Source organism: Pipistrellus kuhlii, unplaced genomic scaffold (assembly GCF_014108245.1).
Source record: "Pipistrellus kuhlii isolate mPipKuh1 unplaced genomic scaffold, mPipKuh1.p scaffold_m20_p_13, whole genome shotgun sequence".
NCBI lineage: Eukaryota > Metazoa > Chordata > Mammalia > Chiroptera > Vespertilionidae > Pipistrellus > Pipistrellus kuhlii.
Genome location: NW_023425438.1, coordinates 18,175,473 through 18,194,945, shown reverse-complemented (window position 1 = coordinate 18,194,945; position 19,473 = coordinate 18,175,473). Strand labels below are relative to the sequence as shown.

The window sequence follows — 19,473 nt, the reverse complement described above, 5'->3', positions numbered from 1 at the left end:
AATTTTCTTTCTAAATCATCTCTTAAAAGCATTAGTTAAGCTCATCTACCTCCAGGTGGCGATGTGTTGTGCTCTACCAGTACATTCAAATCAGCAAACTGGTTCATGTACTTAGATTTTATTTGTTTTCTATTGTTATAATAAACTTAACACTTGTGGCTTTCTCACCTTTAGGTTCATTTCTTAGGTTGTTTATGGGGAAAGAGAGTTTTGGATTAGTATTTTGAAATATCTCTGAAAAGTTTTAGAGGCTTTACATGTATTAGCTCTGTTATATTTTTCAGATCAGTAGTTTGCTTCTCTGTTCTGTGGACTGCACGAGCGCCCCGGAGTGGTTTGTGCACTCCTGCAGGAGTCTTTGTTGTGCTGATGTCTCCGAGTCAGCCCTCCTGTTCCTGTGTCAGGGGACGCTCACCATGTTGGACTGGCAGGATGGCAGGATGGGCCCGAGTGGGGAGGCCCTGCTCGTGAATACTGTGCATGTTCTGTTCACCTTGAGTTCACAGTGAGTTTTGATGCTGGTGTCTCATATTTTATTTTGCTTGTCAGACATTTGAAAGATGGCAACTGAGCCAGCGTACTTAGTAATTCAATGAAAAGTGGTTGGTTAAATTGAAAGGGAATGAAGTGGGTGTGAGAGTAGAACAAGAAAAAATGAGATGTTAGGAGAATATTTCCATATGTATAGTGCATTATAGTTTTGAACAACTTTATCATAGGTAATTCAGTGTGATCTTTACATGTCTGGTAGCTGGGTTAGGAAACCTCGTTTCTTGAATGGGTAAAGTGAATGCTTTAGAAAAGTAAGTGCTTTAGGCTAAGAGCATATTTCTAAGAAGCACCTGAGCCAGAACTGTTCCCCAGTCTTTTGACTTCATTGAATTATATTTTATTTTATTATTATTTTTTTTATGTTCTTGCCATAATTCCTGAAAGTGTTCATGTGCTTTACATGTCAAACCATAGAACAGCTTGGTAATAATGAACATGTAGATAAAGGGAGAAAACTAGTGTTCTAAAATAAACTATATGGTTTTCAGTTTATATGTATTTTTATATTTTTATTTTAAAAATATATTATATTGATTTTTTTACAGAGAGAAAGGGAGAGGGAGAGATAGGTAGATAGTTAGAAACATTGATGAGAGAGAAAAGCATCAATCAGCTGCCTTCTTCACACCCCCTACTAGGGATGTGCCCGCAACCAAGGTACCTGCCCTCGACTGGAATTAAACCTGGGACCCTTGAGTACACAGGCCGATGCTCTATCCACTGAGCCAAACCAGTTAGGGCTATATGTATTTTAAAATTGTACATATTTTTAAATTTTGTGCATATTTTAAAATTTATTCTTCATTTTGTTATTTTACAACAAACTAACTAATATACAATTTGTAGTGTCTGTATCAGGTTTTCTTACATATTCACAAGGTGATGCAACTATCACTATAATCAACTTCAGAAGATTTTCAGAAACCTCATTCCAACTAACTTTTCCCAGCCCTAGCTCCTCAATGTGTTTTAAAATACCTGTGAAACAATCATCACAATCAAAAGAATGAATATTTACATCACCCCCCAAAAGTTTCCTTGTATCATTTATTTATTTATTTATTTATTTATTTATTTTATAAGATGAATAGATTTAGATACAAATTTGAGGTCTTTTTTGGTCTTGTTTATAATTTTTGTTGTACATTTAATAATGATTAGCTTTTCTGATCATTCTTTGTATTTTATCTCTAAAGTTTAAATGATTATAACGTGAAATTTCTTTTAGTAGTCACTTTATAATAACACAGCTCATTTTTCTTCAGGATCAAGGAATCAACTCTAGAAATGTTTCTGTCTAGAATTTTGGCATCTTGGACTAGCTCAGCCATACATGCTCTTGAATCAAGTTCCCCAAGCCTCAAGGACAGTCTGAACGGGAATTCAAGCATAGCTAGAAGACTTTTGGAATATGTCTATACCCACTGGGAACATCCATTGGATGCTTTGAGACACCAAACCAAAATCATATTCAGAAACATTCTCCAAATGCACCAGCTCACTGTTGCAGAGTCAAAGCTAGAAAAATCAGACTTGGCCGCTGATCATTTCATTTTTGAACTGACCGAGAGTCTTCTGCAATTGGAATGGCATATTAAAGGAAAGTACATATGCCTTGGCTGTTTGGTAGATTGCATAGGAACTGAACATATTTTGGCATTAGCTAAAACTATTCCATCGCAGATCTTAGAGGTGATGGGAGACCAGTCACTGGTTCCTTATGCAAGTGACCTCTTAGAAGCCATGTTTAAAAATCACAAGACTCATTTGAAATCTCAGGCTGTCGACGGTACTTGGATTGATCAGTGGCATGAGACTTGGGTTTCTCCTCTCCTTCACATACTGTGTGAAGGAAGTCTGGATCAAAAATCTTATGTGATTGATTATTACTTGCCAAAATTATTGAATTGCAACCCTGAAAGCTTAAGCTACATGGTAAAGATTCTTCAGACTTCTGCCGATGCTAAAAATGGTAAGAAAATGAATTTCTGTTTTAGTAATTTCTAATTAGAATTCTTAAATATAGTTACTCAGCCAGATATTGACTATACTCAAGTTTAAGTAGTAAAGAAGGATATTAACATTAAGGATTTCAGATTGAAACCAAATGTTACTGTACATAGCTGAATAGAGTTTTTTGGTTCAAGTCATTTCTACAAGCTTAGGATTGATTCCATTTATGATTATGAGAGTTTTTTGTTTTTGTTTTTTATTATAGTAGTCCCTCCTTATCTGCAGGGGATACATTTAAAGACCCTCAGTGGATGCCTGAAGCTATGGATAGTACCAAACCCCATTTATACTATGTTTTCCCCCCCATGCATACATACTTATGATAACGTTTATAAGTTAGACAGTTTCATGGAGTCATTTTTACTATAAATCTTAGCAAGCTCAGCATACGATCTTTTTTCTTATTAAGTCAAGAACTTCTATTTTTTTCACTTAAAGAAAGCACTTTACGACTTTTCTTTGGCATGCAGAATTGTCAGCATCACTATTCTTTGCTTTGGGACCATTTTGAGTAAAATAAAGGTTACTTATTTTACACAAGCACTGTGATATAGTAACAGTTCTAACTGATTTAGCTACTAAGTGACTAATGGCAGATAGGGTACACAGTGTGAATACACTGGGCAAAGGGAAGATTCACATCCTGGGCTGAGCAGAGTGGGACTGTGCTATTTGTCATCACGCTACTCAGAATGGTGTGCAATTCAAAACTTGTGACTTGTTTATTTCTGGAAATTTTCATTTAATGTTTTTGGATCATGGTTGACTGTAGGTAACTGAAACTGTGGAAAGTGAAACTGTGGATAAAGGAGGACTACTGCACTAGGTTTTAAATTCTTTTGTCAAGTTCTTATTTGTTATTTGGTTGTCAGAATGGAGTAAATGTGTGTTTTACATAAATATTGAAGTGATAAAAACAGTAACTGAAAACTGTTTTGGCAAGGTTAAACAGGTAAATTGGCTGTGGCAAGTTTTTGCCTGTGGGAAAAAGACAAAACATTGAGAGGCATGACCTCAGGAAACAGCCATCTGTAATAATTTAGAATAGGAGTAAGCATCCCATGGAGACTCTGTAACTCTGAAGGAGTCACTGCATTACAGCACAGTTCGGTAATTAATATCTAAAATTATGATCCTTATTCATAATGCAAATCTTAATCCTCCTATTTAATAAATAGGGAATATGCTAATTGACCCTCACACCATCACAAAAGATGGCGGCACCCACAGCCAATAAGGAGGGAAATACGCTAATTGACTGTCCTGCTCTCAAAGATGGCGGCACCCACAGCCACAGATGGCGGCGCCCAGTCCCCTCAGCCCTGCCAGGGGAGCAGGCTCACGACAAGGCTGGACCCAGCTCCTCCGCATGACTGCCTCTGGAGTCCCCAGTCCCTTCAACCCCCAAATTGCCCAGGGCTGGGCCGAGGTGCAGTCAAGCCTTGGATGGTGGCTGCCCAGCTGCCCAGGGCCGCCCAAGGTTCAGGTAACCAGGGCCAGCTGAGGCTTGCGCCGCCAGCAGTGGCAGCAGCAGAGGTGTGATGGGGCATTGCCTTCTCCTGATTGCTGGGTCTTCTCCCACCCCTGAGCGCTCTTGGACTGTGAGAGGGGGCAGGCCGGGCTGAGGGACCCTCCCTCCAGTGCATGAATAATACCAGATCTCTAGTATTATTGTATTCTGTTTAGCAAAGCAGGAATCTGGCACCCTACATCAATCACTTTAAGAATATTTACAACTAAGATAATTAAAAACTTTCAATACTTCAAAGAGTAACTATAAGATAGTTGAAAAATCTGATTCCTATACATAAGGAACTTATGTAGTTTAGTTGAAGGAATAAGAAAATCTGCATGAAACAACTAGAGAATCTTAGAAAAAAAATACAGATAAAAGAGTGCCTTTATGGGTAAAGGCACTATACATAAAAATAAGTCATTGTGGTTTTTTAAATATAATGTTAGTTACAAACATGAAACTTGTGGTAGTATTTATATAGCACAGTACCGGTCTTTGTTACTGCTTTTGAAACAAGAGCAATCTCTTCCATCTTTAGGGTCATCTCATAGTAGAGGGGCTCTGGGAGCGTTGATGGCATGTCTGCGAACAGCTAGAGCTCATGGACATCTTCAGTCCGCAACGGATGCCTGGAGGAATCTTGTGTCCAGTGCAAAAATAAAGCAGGGCTTAATTCATCAGCACTGCCAAGTAAGTCAACAGAAGAACTAGCACTTCACACATATAGTAGCTCCCTGGTTTTTTATTCACTTATCAATCCAATACAGAGCCCCCTACGTGGTGCCCATCACTGTTTTAAGGGGTTCATAAGGATGATGGATAGAGAATGAAAAGTGAAGACCTTGTACTCAGGCTTCTTGGAGTTTAGTTGAAGGAATAAGAAAACCTGCATGAAACAACTAGAGACTCTTAGAAAAAAAATACAGATAAAAGAGTGCCTTTATGGGTAAGGTCTTCGGAAACTCAGGAGAAGAGACTGATCAGAGCAGTGGTGGCTGATTAGGAAAGTGATGAATTTGATTAGAAGAGGAAGCATTGCAGCAGCCCACAGAATGACAACCAAGGATGAGAGGATAATTAAGGAAATTGTTTGGCAGGAGTGAAGTGTTTTGTCCATTTTATGGAAGCCTCCAATCCTAGGCTGAAGGCTTCAGTTTTCATTCAGTTGGCAACTAGAGCCTTCAGCAAGGAAGTGAAATTAATGCAAACAGAGATGAGTGTGCAGAATGGGAGTAGGTGTACATGACTAATCTGAGAGTGTGGGAGGGGGTCTTGGGGTAAAGTGGTCCCTGAGGAAATAGAATAAAAAAGAATGAAGTTGAACATTATTGTGGAATAAGAATTTTTCAGATTGTTTAATAAATATCCAATCTACACATTTGATAAAATAATTTTATAGGCAATAACCACACGATCTTTGGGATTAGGAAACCTTACTGCAGTACATATGGGTAAAACTCACTTTTAGTGTTGTTATTTTTTTCCTTTGGTAGCCTATGTAAAAAATTAAATGTGTCAAGTGGTTTAGGCTTCACTTATTTCATTGAAAAATTAACATGTTATTGCTTGATGTGTTTTAGGTACGGATAGATACACTAGGCTTGCTTTGTGAAAGTAACCGAAGCACAGAAATTGTTTCCATAGAAGAAATGCAGTGTATTCAATTTTTTATCACATACAATCTTAACAGTCAGTCCCCAGGAGTGCGGCAACAGATTTGTTCTCTTCTTAAAAAGGTAGGATTTCTCTTCAGAAAGTATAGGAAAGTGGTGAACTTCGCTCTGGAAATCATTTCCCAAAAGAGCCCAGATTTTGGGAGAGTGTGAGAATAATGATTATGGGCTTTATGTACCATATCTCTTCATGACCCTTCCATAGAACAGTTTGCATTTGTGATGAAAGTCCAGAGTGAAAAGACTTTTCATTTTTGGGGTAATAAGTCAAACTGGAGCTCTTATTTTGAAAGGAAAAAAAAATTAAAAAAAAATCCCTCGATGAATTTTTAGGGTATAAGTTATTTGAAGAAAACATTTAAAGCACCTCATGAAATGGTCATTATTGAATAAGTCAGCTTGAATTAATCATGCGATACTTTTTTGGGGTAAAGAATTGGTAGAATATAGAAGTGAATATATCTTCTTTAGGTTCTTGCTGATCTAAAGGAAATAGAACTGTGTTTTAAAGACTTATATTCTGGTTTGCAGTGTAATGTTTTTGGTTTTAACAATGTAAATGCTAAAAGAGACACTGTAAATATTAAGAGTTTAAAAACCAGTACTTTCCTTGCCTGACGTTTTAGTTTAAAGAACTTAAGGGTTTATTCTTGGCATTTAAAGTTAACGTGGCTCACATATGCCTTATTATTTTTTTTTCTCTCTAAAGTTATTTTGTAGGATACAGGAAAGTTCTCAGGTGCTTTATAAACTGGAGCAAAACAAATCCAAACAAGAGCCAGATAATGAGTTAACCAAACATCACCCTTCTGTTTCTTTACATCAGTATAAGGTAGGTGATATATTTCTAAACACATGGATTCTTAAGAAATGATGACTATGTATTAAAGGGAAATAAATGGAAGTCTCTTGGTAAGTAGTATTTATGTACTTTTTTATTCAAGCTGGGTTTTATATAGTCTTACATAGTTCTCTTCAGGCCGCCTGAGTTGTAGAACCAGTGCTGGACTTCAGGTCTGTTAGAAAGCAATATTAATGAGCTAGCCTCAATCATTTACAGCTTATATGGGCCAGATGGATTAAATTTTGTAACAGAAAGGTAACTGCTGGCCCTGAACTCCTCCACTCCTCCCCAGGGCAGAGACCGCTGAGTCGGGGCCTCCTCTCTTTATACTAACATGATATTTGGTGGCTTGGTGTTAGTAACTCCTGGCTCATGGTCCAGCTATGGAGATTCTGTCTGTCCCATTTTGGAGTGAGCTTGAGGAGCAGAATTGACTTTTAGGATACTTGGTGTTAGCGGATTGGATGGAACCCCAGGTACAGCAGCCCCAATCTGGGCCAGGGCTCAGCTTGACAACCTTTAATTTCTTTCCATCAGATCAGAATGAACTTTCCACCACTGGTTTATTACTCCAAATCTAGCCTCTTAGAAGTAGATTTTTATTTTTTTTCTAAGCCCCAGATAGAGGACAAAGTTCATCTATTTTATTTCATTTAGGAAAACAAGCATAGTAAATTGATACATTGGAGCTATAACATAGTGAGTACCTACTTTAAACGTTATGGATGGGCCTTAGTTTTCAATTTTGTATTAAAAGGTACAAAATAATCTGAGGAAGAATATTCCTATACAAAGGCTGAAATCAGCTTCATCTTTGTAAAATCCCAATAATAAAGACTGGGAAAGTAGATAGGTGTATCCTAATTCTGCCATTGACTAGTTAGCTTATTTGGAGTCTATCAAACTGTAAGTGGGATTAGTAACCACTATGAAAGGTTTGTCTTGATGACTAAATGAGACAGCTCTTTGTGAACTCTAAGTCACTCTAAAAAGCCTTGCTGGCAGTCATCAAAAGTGATTAGAATATATATACTGACCACTTGCTACGTGTGTATAAGAGTTATTTTTTAGCCTTTCTGAGATTGCTGCTAGATGATCTAAGATAACACATTTCTTTAGCTTCTTTTTGAAAGGGTAAAATGACATTTGTCTAAATTAGGTATTTAGAAACACAAAACTTATTTTATGGATTGACATTCTGATTTTTCATATATGTGCTTTTTTTAGTTTTTAAAAAACTAGTCTTTAGATAGAGAATAAATCTATTGATTTATAATTAAAACTAATTTAACTAGGGTATTTTTAATAACTACCCTATTCCGTTGAAACTAATAAACTCTTACTTAGAGCCGTAAGGTCGTAGAGGATAAGGCCCCAGAGTTGTATGTCCTTGACCAAAAAAATGAATTCAGGGATTATGTCTAGTCAGTTGAGAGTAGAGCTGTTTATATCTATTCAGTTACAAATATATGTCATCAAGGCATAGTATTATACTAGATGCTTCATAATCACAACTTGTCCTTATACTTTTTCTCTTGATCTTACACAGAAAAAAGTTATCCTTTTAATTAGAGGGGGAAGGTTTTATCCTGGATAAAGTATTTCCCACTTTGCTTTTTGTTTGAAAATTGCATTTTACGAAAAGTTTTTTTTTAATCTTTGTATAAACAGGATTGTAGAGCAGGAGTCTAAAAAAAGGGGCAGATAGTAGACAACATAATAGTTGGATTTCTAAATGAATTATGTCACTATAGTTATTTTTATCAAGTATTACATTTATCAAATTTATCAGGTAACATGTATTGGCTATTTCTTCGGTCATTTTAAAACTTAAAATGTATACATACTTTTGTTTCGTGTTGTCCCAAAGTTCTCTTAGGCTCTCCTCCTGTTTTTTAATTTTTTTTCTCCTAGAAGCTGCTCTACTTGGGTATTTTTTTCTACCTTGTCTTCTAGCTCACTGATGCAGTCCTCTGCTTCTTCTAGTCTATTCTTGTTTCCTATTCAGTTCTTTATAGCAGTGATGTCATTTCTCATTTCTTCTTGGTTCTTCTACATTTCCTCTTGGTTCTTACACATATTGTTGAATTTGTCTTCCATTCTTTTCAGCCACCTTATGACCATTTCTCTGAATTCTTTCTCTGACAGGTTGCTTGCCTCGATTTTGTTTACTTTTCTGGTGATGCCTGTTTTACTTTCATATGTGGGCTGTTTCTCTCTTCTCCGGGTGTCTGGTTATGTATTTCTCTCTCTCCTACATTGATTTAAAGGCACAAAATACAACACAACCAGGTACAATGCACAAGCCACTGAACAGAAATGTATTCACAATATTAATAACCCCAAATAAAGGTGACCACCAGAGAAAGGCGAATTAGAGGATAGGAGAGAAAGGAGAGAGAGAGAGAGAAAAAAAAAAGAAAGGAGTGCAAAAATGAAATTGGGAAAAGGAAAAAAAAGTAAGAGAGAAAAGTAAGAGAATAAGAAAGAAGAGGGGAACAAACTATATATGGGGAGAAAACTCCAATAGAACAGCCACTAATCTGAGCAAATGCCAGCAACAAGTACTTGGAGATGAATGCAAACTACTAACAACAACTAACATCAAGCGAGGCAAGGGAAAAACAGAAGCAAAAAAACCCCAAAAACAAAGCAAAGAAAAAAGAATAAGCAAAACAATCTCACAAACAAGCATAAAAAGTTGATACAATCAACAATCAGGCAAACAATAAAAGGAGAGAGAGAAAAAATTTGGGGGGAAGAAAGAGAAGAGAGAGATGTGTATGGACTTGGAGCAGGGGTTTGGAAATTAGATATATAAGTAGGGTGAAATTTTAACAGGAGGTAAAAAGAAGGACTAGGGAGAATCTAAAGCAGGAATAGGGTAAGAGAAGCAGGACAACAAAAGGGGGAAAGTTAGGAAAAGAGTGATGGCATAAAGGTAAAGTTGAGATAGAGTAAAATGATGCTAAAGGAAAGATGAAAATAGAATGTAGAACACTAATCCCAAAGTAAAATAAAGAGAAAATAAATGGCACTTAAAAAAAAAAAAGTAAAATAGTAGTAGTAATAATATTGACTGAAAATAAAAATGTAATAGTTAAAAAGGTAAAATCAAGTGAGAAAAAAAGAAAAAAGTTTCTTAAATAAAAGATGAAAAAAATAAAAATGTGCAGTAATGAAGATCATTCACTTCCTCTGTTCTGTTTGGCATGCCTGTTTCCTAGTCAGGACAGTATTGAAGTTCCCTGAGTTCCTCAGTGTTGTAAGCCAGTCCTGATTTTTAAGCAGGCAGTGTGTCTTAATTTCTTGTATTCCTTTAATGTTTTCACAGTAGTTAATTTGTGATTTAACCACTGGGTGGCAGTGTTTCTGGATTGACCTCCGGGTCTATAGCTCCTCTCTAGCCAGTGCTTAAATCCTGTTTTCCCTGTGGCACTCAATACTGGTTTGTGGATGTGGGTTGCCCAGAGCTGATTCCCTGATGGTTATTCCCTGCTCTGATCCCCAGGTTTCAGAAAAACAGCTTTCCCCTGCAGTCTCTTAGGGTATCCCCAATTGGGTGATCCTGTGTATTGGGCTTAGTAATCAGAAGCAAGGATTTAAAGAGGAAAAGAGAAAAGAAGAAAAAAAGAGAGCCAGCATAAGAGTGAACTCCGGGGCTGCACACAAGTTGGTGCAGTCTTTTTTTCCCCCTTGGGTCTAAGCAGCTGGCACACTTTTAAAATTTTTAAGCTGTCCTTTTACATGAGATCAAAATGGGTTGCTTTTAGAGTTCCCTTCTATTAGCAGCTCTGTGGACCCCCTTCCACATTCATGGATCGCACCAGCCCCAACAGCCGCAGATTTTTCTAGGAGCAGACTTCCTCAGGTTCTCCAGCTCCTGCATGAGCAGTTTTTCTCTCCTGCTGGGACCAAAGACCTCACCTTATCCCAGGTGAAATCTGACCTTTTCCTGGTGGAGTGTAGAGCTCCTCTGAATCCGCGTGCTTGTGCCAATTGGGGACCGGTGTTCTCAGGTTCCAAGCTGTTCGGTGGGTGCCGTATTTGTAGATTCCCATGTTCCCCTTCAAGATGGTGCGGTCTCTGCGTCTGATCCGGTCACTCCAGGAGGGATCCTAGCAGCACTGGGGGCTGCCCGGCCTAATATGCTAAGTGTCTGGTTGTCTAGTTGGCCATTTAACCAATCAAAGTGTAATATGCTAATTATATGCCAAGGCCGCTCATCTGCTTGCTATGACGTGCACTGACCACCAACAGTCCCCAACAGTCTCCTGGAGTATAGCTGTCCCTCAACTCACCAACAAACACTCCCCGTGCGACCACACAGTCTCCCTTTGTTTTCTCACTCATGCACTATCTTGTAGTCTGCCTTCCTGTCGGCAACCATCTTCTGTTCCTGTATACATGCTTTTGATGCCTGAATGCATCACTAAAAGTGTGTGAAACATCGGATTTGTACTTGTTGGCTCTACAAAGATGGAGTTCATTGTAGTCATGATATAGCTATGGTCAAGGGTGTCAATCAGAAGTGTTAAGGGAAGTGAATAACTAGTATTGTTTCTAAAAATATTTTTTCCATAATTAAAAGAAAAAAACCCCATTCTTAAATATGGAGCTTTGGTGATAACCTATTGTAAAGTTAACTCAATTATACTTATTGTAATTTATTTTTAGAATTTCATGTCATCCATTTGCAACAGTCTTTTTGAAGCATTGTTTCCTGGCTCTTCCTACCCAACTAGATTTTCAGCTTTAACCATTTTAGGCTCAATAGCTGAAGTTTTCCCTGTCCCAGAAGGTAAGTTTTCAATAATGTTTGGGAAGGTATATTTTTTCTTGCAAAACACATTTTTTCAACATTTTATTTTACTTGAAGCTTGAGTTTGTTGCCTTTTAAAGTTCTTATGAGATGTTTTATTCTCACTATATAATTTTAATGTGGACATAATTAAATTTGTCAATAAGGCACATGAGGAAAACTGTAGTTATTATTTGCCAAACCAAAACTACAGTTTTCATGAACTATGCTCATTATGTTCTCAGTGTGCCCCAATTAATATGTTGGTATTCTAATCTGTCCAATCTGTTCTTTAAGTTAAAAAATTTCTTTTTCTTTTGTGTTACAGTGAGTCTTTGTGGTTAAAATGTGGTTTCCCTCTACATGCTATCTGTTTAGTAAGTCTCAATCTGGTTTCAGAAAGACTAGGATGATGTCATTTCCAGGCATCCTGATTTAACGATGCCCTTTGTTTCTCCTTCTGCGGGATACTTAGCTGAACATTGAACTTCCATTTGAGTTGTTTTATTTTTTTCCTTTTTGACAAGACATGGTTCTTTTAAAAAAGTTTTTTCTTTATTGATTTCAGAGAGGAAGAAAGAGGGAGAGAGATAGAAACATCAATAATGAGAAAGAATCATTGATTGGCTACCTTCAGCATGCCCCCTACTGGGGATCGAGCTTGCAACCTGGGCATGTGCCCTTGGCCAGAATCTAACCTGGGACCCTTCAGTCCGCAGGCCAACGCTCTATCCATGGAGCCAAACTGGCTAGGGCAGGACAAGGTTCTTTTTATCTCTGTGCATGAGTTTGTGTATGTTTTAATCTGTACTTCTGGTTTGTGCTCAGTCCTTCTTGATTGTGTTCAAACAGAAAAATATCTTGCTCTGCTTCTTTTTGGAAAGCAAGGGCCAGAGGATCAGAGAACTTTGCTATATTGTTGGATTTTTTTTTTCTAGTTTAAATATTTAGGCAAAATATACTTTTTTAGCTGGGAGCAGAGTTATTTGATATTAATACAGGCTTGCTTCATTTGAAGAAAACCATTCCCCCCCCCCCCCCAAGTTTTTATTTGAAAAAAATTCAAGCCAACAGCAAAGGTTCAAGAATAGTTTTGTGTACAACTGTGTACCCTCTACCTAGATTTATCATTTGTTTATAAGATGTCATCCTATATAATACAAGCATAATATGCTAAGTTTCTGGTCGTCCAGTTGGCCATCAAAGATATGATAATGATATGCTAAGGCCGCTCAACTGCTTGCTATGATGTGCACTAACCAGCAGGGGGCAGACACTTTGACTGATAGGTTAGCTTGTTGCTGGGGTCCGGCTGATCGGGACTGAGCAAAATGTGCCAGACACACCCTAGAGCCCTCCCATGGTTCCTCCCTAGCTGGTCAACCCCCCATATTTCTTCCCGACCCAATCGTGCACCAGTGGGGCCCCTTGGCCTGGTCTGTACCCTTTTACAATCTGGGACCCCTCAGGATGTTGGAGAACCGGTTTTGGCCAGATGGCAGAATGACCGATTGCTATGACATGCACTGACCACCAGGGAGCAAATGCTCAATGCAGAAGCTGTTCCCCTGTGGTCAGTGCAAGCACCGCTCAGCCAGAAGCCAGGCTCATGGCTGGCGAGCACAGCAGCAGTGGTGGAGACAAGGAGCGGGCCTAACTCGTCAGTTGGACATTCTCTGAGGACTCCTGGAATGCAAGAGGGTGCAGGCTGGCTGCCCGGGGAGCCCCTCCCAAGTGCACTAAGTTCGTGCACCGAGCCTCTAGTTAATATATAAATGGGTTCTTGGAAACTGCTGCTTTAAGTGAAACAACGTATAACGAAACCAGTTTTACCACAGGCTAATTGATATAAACAAGAATTAAGTTTCTATAGCGTACTTTTGGCCACAAAAACATCACCAAACTTTAAAAAAAAAAAAAGACCCGAAACACTTCTAATACTAAGCATTGAAATAAATGTGAAATTACATCTACATTTAAGAAAGACTAGTAAAAAAAAAAGTAAGATCATTCTTTTCTAACCCATTTGTTCCAGTCAGGGTCTCAGGCGGCCTGAGCCCACCCTGGCAGCTCAGGGCACGAGGGACAGGGTGCCCTTCCATTGCAGAGCACACTCACACACATGCACACCCACACTTCCTCAGACCGGGACACTTTAGACACAGCTGTTACCGAACATGCACAGTTTGGGATGTGGGAGGAAACTGGGCTGCCCGTAGAAAACCCGTGCAGACCCGGGGACGGCTTGCAGATTCCACACACAAAGTGGCCTTTGCCGGGAATTAAATCTGCCCCCATGTCAATGTTATTGAGAAAGGATGTTGAACAAATGACATTATTCACGAATTTGCCATATTTGCTTTATCTATCTATCTCATTAATTTTCTAACTATAACACAATGCTCAAGTTTAGGAAATGTAATGTTGATATAATGCTGTTTTCTAACATACAACCGATATTACAAATTTGCCAGTTGTCCCAGTAAGTGGCCTTTTTTAGGAAACATTTTTTTTTTTTTTTTTTTTTTTTTTTTGCCTATAATCCAGGAACTAGTTCAAGATCATATGTTGCATTTCGTTGTTATATCTCTTTTAGCCTCCTTTAATCTGGAAAGCGTCTTATTTCGAGACATTAACATTTTGGAGGAATGTCTATCAGTCTTGTTGTTTCCTCATGATTTCACTCAGATTTTGCATTTTTGCTATGATATCTCATAGGTGTTTTGACGTTTTACTCAGGGCATCATAGCAGGGAGGTACGTAATGTTGGCTTGTTCCATTATTCATGATGGTAAATTTGATCACCTGATGAGAGTAGGTGTGTGAGGCCGAAAAATGTTCTCCAAAAGGTACCCACATCAAATCCTTACAACCCATGAATGTGAACTTACTTGGAAAAAGATTCTTTGAAGATGTGATTAAGGATCTTAAAATGACATCACCTTGGATTATCTGGATGGGCCTAAATGCCAATCACAAGTGTTCTAAGAGAGAGGCAAAGGGAGATCTGACACAGAGAGGAGTCAGTTGACAGTAGAGATTGGAGAGCTATGGCTACAAGCCATGGAATCCTGGCAGCCACCGGAAGCTGAAAGAGACCGGCACCACTTCTCCCTTGAGCCTACACAGTGAGCATGGCCCTAACAACGCCTGGATTTTGTACTTCTAGCTTCCAGGACTGTGAGAGAATAGATTTCTGTGGTTTTAAGCTACTAGTTTGTGGTAATTTGTTACAGTAGCCTCAGAAAATGTAGATAGAGGCATCTGTCAGTTAAGAGAATTTCAATTGTACTACAACTGAACTTAGAAAATGAAGTTTTACCTACAAGTGGTTGCTTATCCAGTTAACAAAAAGTTTTCTGTATAGTTGCACCTAGGTGTAGGGGAAGTAACACTGGGCTGATTATGCTGGCAATTTTTCAATTGAGAGAGTAGTTTAACATATGTAAATATTGTTTAAAAATGAAAAAGCCAAGTCATGTTCCTAATGAAGGAGTCACATATAATTGGGCAGTGACTGGCTTCACAGTATTTCTGTTAATTAAACAATGTGAGAGTAATGCAAATGGTTCAAGTCACACTATACTCCTTAACTTTAAAGATATGACCATAAAATACTGGATGGGAAATGTAAATTTATAATTCATCTTTATCCCAAGAACTTTAATGTGGGTTTCTATATTATTTTATAGAAGGTCTGTGATTAGTCAAATGGTTTCTTCCTTTCCTCAAGTATTGTCCTAGTTCAAGAAGAATAAGCACATGCATCTTTCTTACTCAATAATATATCCCAGTATTTATGGTGAAAAACTTGATTCCATAATTTGAGTAAAGGTGTTGGTTCAGTAAATTTTTATTTAGTTATTACATGTCATGCAGCCATGGATATGCAGTGTACAAAACAAAGTGCTTCCCATATTTGAGCTTAGATTTTAGTGAAGGGAGTCACACAGTAAATTACCATGTGATAGGTAGGATTTCAGATGGCGATAAGTACTATGAAAAGGTATTTCAGGAAGAGAAGGGGAGGGAGATATGGTTTGCTTGGGAGGATGGGCAGTGCTAACCGTTTCATCCAGAGAAGGCTTCATATTTGATTAGAGCCTTTAAACAACCAGTGGGTGAAGAAGAAATCACAAGGAAAATTAGAAAATACTTTGAGAGGAATAAAAACAAAGCACAACATACCAAACCATGGGATGAAGCAGAAGCAGAGCTCAGAGAGAGATTTATAGCTGTACAAGCCTACATTTAAAGAGAAAAAAATCTCAAATCAATTAACTAACTATACCTCAAGGAATTAGAAAAAAGAAGAGCAAACCTTATAAGAAGCTAGCAGAAGGAAGGAAATAATAAAGATTAGAATGGAGATAAATGGAAAACAGTACAGAGACTCAACAAAACCAAAAGTTGGGGTTATTGGTTTTTTAGAACATCAACAAAATTGACAAAGTTTTGACTATACTAGGAAAAAAAAGAAAGAAGGTATAAATAACTAAAATCAGAAATGAAAGTAAGGATGTTTCCACTGACCTTTCAGAACTAAAAAGGACTGTAAGACAATACTATGAACAATTGTATTTCCAACAAGTTAAATAGCCTAGACGAAATGGACATATTCCTAGAAACATAAAATTATTGACTTAAGAAAAAAATAGGAAAGGTGAGCAGACCTATACCAAGTAAAGAGAGAGAGTAATACAAAGCCTCTCAACAAAGCCTAGCAGTAGCTTCACTGGTGAATTCTACCAAACGTTTAAAGAAAGAGTAACACCAATCCTTTTCAAATGCTTCCAAAAGGTTGGAGAGGAGTGAGCATCTGCTAACTCATTCTGTGAGGCTAGTATCACTGATACCAAAGCCAGACAGATTCCACAAAAAGCTGTGGGTCAGTCTCCTTTATGAATATAGATGCAAAAATTCTTATCCTTTACTAGCAAACCAAGTCTAACTGTTTTAAAAGTGTTATATACCATGACTAAGTAACTGGAATTTAATCTCAGGAATGTAAGGATGGTTCAACATAAAAAAATAGTCAGTGTAATATACCACATTAGAACAAAGGAAATGCACACACACATGATAATCTCAATTAATGTATCAATAGAAAAAGTATTGACAAAATTCACCACCCTTTTATGATAAACACCCAGCAAACTGGGACTAGAAGGGAACTTCCTAGGTGTGATAAGAACATTCATGAAAAAGCCACAGCCAACACCATATCATACTCACTGGTAAAGACAAAGCCTTTCTCCTGTGATCAGGCACCAGACACAGATGCTCACTTTCACCACTGCCATTCCCCATTGTAGTGAAAGTTTCAGCCAGAACAATCAGGCAAGAGAAAGGGAAAGAGGTATCTGAATTGGAATAGAAGAAACAAATTTGAGCAGAGGTATAAATGAAGTGACAAAAACTTCAGTTTCTTGCTCTGGTTGTTTCACAGAGTTACATTAACTTGTGAGTTAAGATTAAGTTAAAAGCAGTTATATTGAACAACATTCCTCAAATTAAGTAAGCACTGGAATGTTTTCAGTTATTAGCAGGGATTAATTTGTTAAATGCTGTTAAATATTCCTCACATTCGGTTATGAAACCCATTATTTGCCATAGTTGTTCCATCTTGATCTTAGAGTTCAGTGAATTCAGTGACTGCCATCATTCTTTTGTGACAGTTTTCCTGTTCATTTTTTGGTTGGCTAACATTAGTCTTTCTTTGGGAAGAGTTGGGGAAACATAGTTCTTAATTTTTTGCACATTGATAAATATTAATATTGCTGTTATACTTGATACTAGAATTATGATTTTGATATACAGGTTTTTGTCACGCTTTCTTTCACTGAGAATTTTTTAAGCATTGCTTCACTGTCTTCTAGCACTACATGCTGCTCTGGTGAAGAGTGCAGCCAGACTGTTTTTCCACTTTGTGGCTGAATTTAGGTTTTTTTTTTTTTTTTTTTTTTTTGCCTGAATGGCTAAAAGATTACTTCTTTATCTTGATGTTCAGTAATTCTATTAGGCTATGTCATATTAATTGTTCAGTGTCAGTTCAATTAATACATGGTAGGACTTTGGCTCCTAGGTCAAGAAGTTTTATAAAGATTTTCTTTAAAAGATGTAATTTTTAATTGGTTTTTATTTATTCAAAATATAATTTAGTTGTCTGTTATGTAATATGTAGACTTTTGAAAGAGAATGAAGTGCACAAGAAAAAAAAAAGAAAGAAAGAGAATGAAGTGATTTTAAACAAATTTTTAAAACATTATTTTCTATTAGAAAACTGTAATACTATCATTTTTATGGTAATTTATTTTATGAAATAAGTTAATGGAAAATTATTCTTTTATGATATTACTAGAGGCCTGGTGCAAGAAATTTGTGCACAGAGGGGTGTGTCCTTCAGCCCAGCCTACACCCTCTCCAATCTGGGAACCTGGACTAAATGGGCAGTCGGACATCCCTCTCACAATCCAGGACTGCTGGCTCCCAACTGCTCACCTGCCTGCCTTCCTGATAGCCCCTAACCGCTTCTGCCTGCCAGCCTGATTGCCCCTAACTGCCCTCCCCTGCATGCCTGGTCACTCCTATCTGCCCTCTCCTGCAAACCTGGGTCCCCCCAACTGCCCTCCCCTACAGGCCTCATTACCCACAACTGTCCTCCCTGCAGACCTGGTCCCTCTCAACTGCCCTCCCCTGTTGGCCATCTTGTGGCAGCCACTTTGTATGTTGGAGTGATGATCAATTTGCATATTATTCTTTTATTAGATAGGATGGATAAAGTATGAAGTGTGAATTTTTGTATGAATTTCTATAAATTTGTCCAAATAACTTGAAAATGTTGACTTTTTTTCTTTTAATTGACTTTTAAATGTTTATTTTTTTGTGTATTTTTTTTTTAGGTCAAGTCCAAACGGTGTATCAGTTGAGTCATGATATTGATGTTGGTCGTTTCCAAACACTAATGGAATGTTTTACCAGCACTTTTGAACCAGTGAAACTTTTAGCATTTGATCTTCTGATGAAGTTACCAAAAACACATATACAATTTCAGGTATTTGGACTTTTCCTATGTAAATGTATATGCATGAAAACTTTCTGTTTAAAGCAAGCATGTCACACTTGTGGCCAGCAGGTTTAAATGAGGCATGCCGCCTGCCAGCCGCAAGTTTGACATGCTTGGTTTAAAGCAACAGTTAAAACAGTCAGTGGATTGTCCAGGTTCTTTGCATTTGCCTTCTTCTATCTTCTGGCTGTTTCAGTTATCATTATACATCTACTGTTGTAGGGTGATGAGGTGGGGATTCATAGTAGGGGCGGAGAAAGTATTGTCAAGGAAAATAAAGTCCAAATCAGTGAGTTTTGTTTTTTTGTTTTGATAAAAAAGGAGGTGTAGGAGGCAATAGGTTTTATTGTTTACGAGATTATTGGTAGATTTCAGTTAACTGTGGTCTCTCCAATTTCCTTGGACATGTTAATATTTGATCAAAACACATCACTTACAGTAACTGGAGTAAAAAATTTTGAGATAATCTCCCTGTTTAGTAGACTGGGAAGCTGAGTGTTAAGTGAGGTAGAAAATATGTTTCTGATCTTCCAACAAGCAATAACTAAACTGAAACTCAGAGTACTTGAGGTTAACAACCAGTTCTCTCCCTGGGAGGTCGACTCCATCCCCAGCCCCTACTCTCTTCCTCACATTTTGCACTTCCCACGTTAGGGTGGAAACCAAAGATAGGGTTGGAAATGAGGTCACAGCATGGGGATGGGTCTGTAGGGGCTCCCTAGCTCAGGGTTCTGCTTCGCCCTTTAAGCTTATTCTAGGGCTGTGAGCTCACCAGCAGCTGTGGGGTCACTGGCTTTAGAGCTTTGTTATGGCTTTCTGTTAGAGCTGTATAAAGGCCAAGGTCACCTGGAGGGGCTGCAGTTGGAGCCTATGGCTCCAGCTATTAGGCTGTATTTAGGGCAGGGCAACTTGTAGATGAAGTGGATTCTGTAGGAGCACATGTTACAAGGTGTCTGTCCCATGGTTTCTAGGTGGCATTGCAAGATCTCAGAGTATCTTTTCTAACTT

The 19,473-nt window shown here is 38.0% G+C and overlaps 1 protein-coding gene across 5 annotated transcripts in view; it reads left to right on the top strand.

Annotated features, from left to right (window-relative positions):
- The window catches only part of THADA (THADA armadillo repeat containing), a 283,517-nt gene that overhangs the window by 11,618 nt on the left and 252,426 nt on the right, over positions 1-19,473 (top strand). For all 5 annotated transcript variants that reach the window (XR_004987407.2, XM_045580694.1, XM_036435157.2 and 2 more), the window contains exons 10-16: positions 285-505; positions 1,818-2,524; positions 4,620-4,771; positions 5,662-5,817; positions 6,464-6,586; positions 11,276-11,399; positions 18,302-18,453. Coding sequence is in view for 4 of the 5 variants with exons in the window: in XM_045580694.1 (XP_045436650.1) it covers positions 285-505; positions 1,818-2,524; positions 4,620-4,771; positions 5,662-5,817; positions 6,464-6,586; positions 11,276-11,399; positions 18,302-18,453 (1,635 nt within the window). In the remaining variant the exon portion in view is untranslated. The remainder of the gene's footprint in view (positions 1-284; positions 506-1,817; positions 2,525-4,619; positions 4,772-5,661; positions 5,818-6,463; positions 6,587-11,275; positions 11,400-18,301; positions 18,454-19,473) is intronic.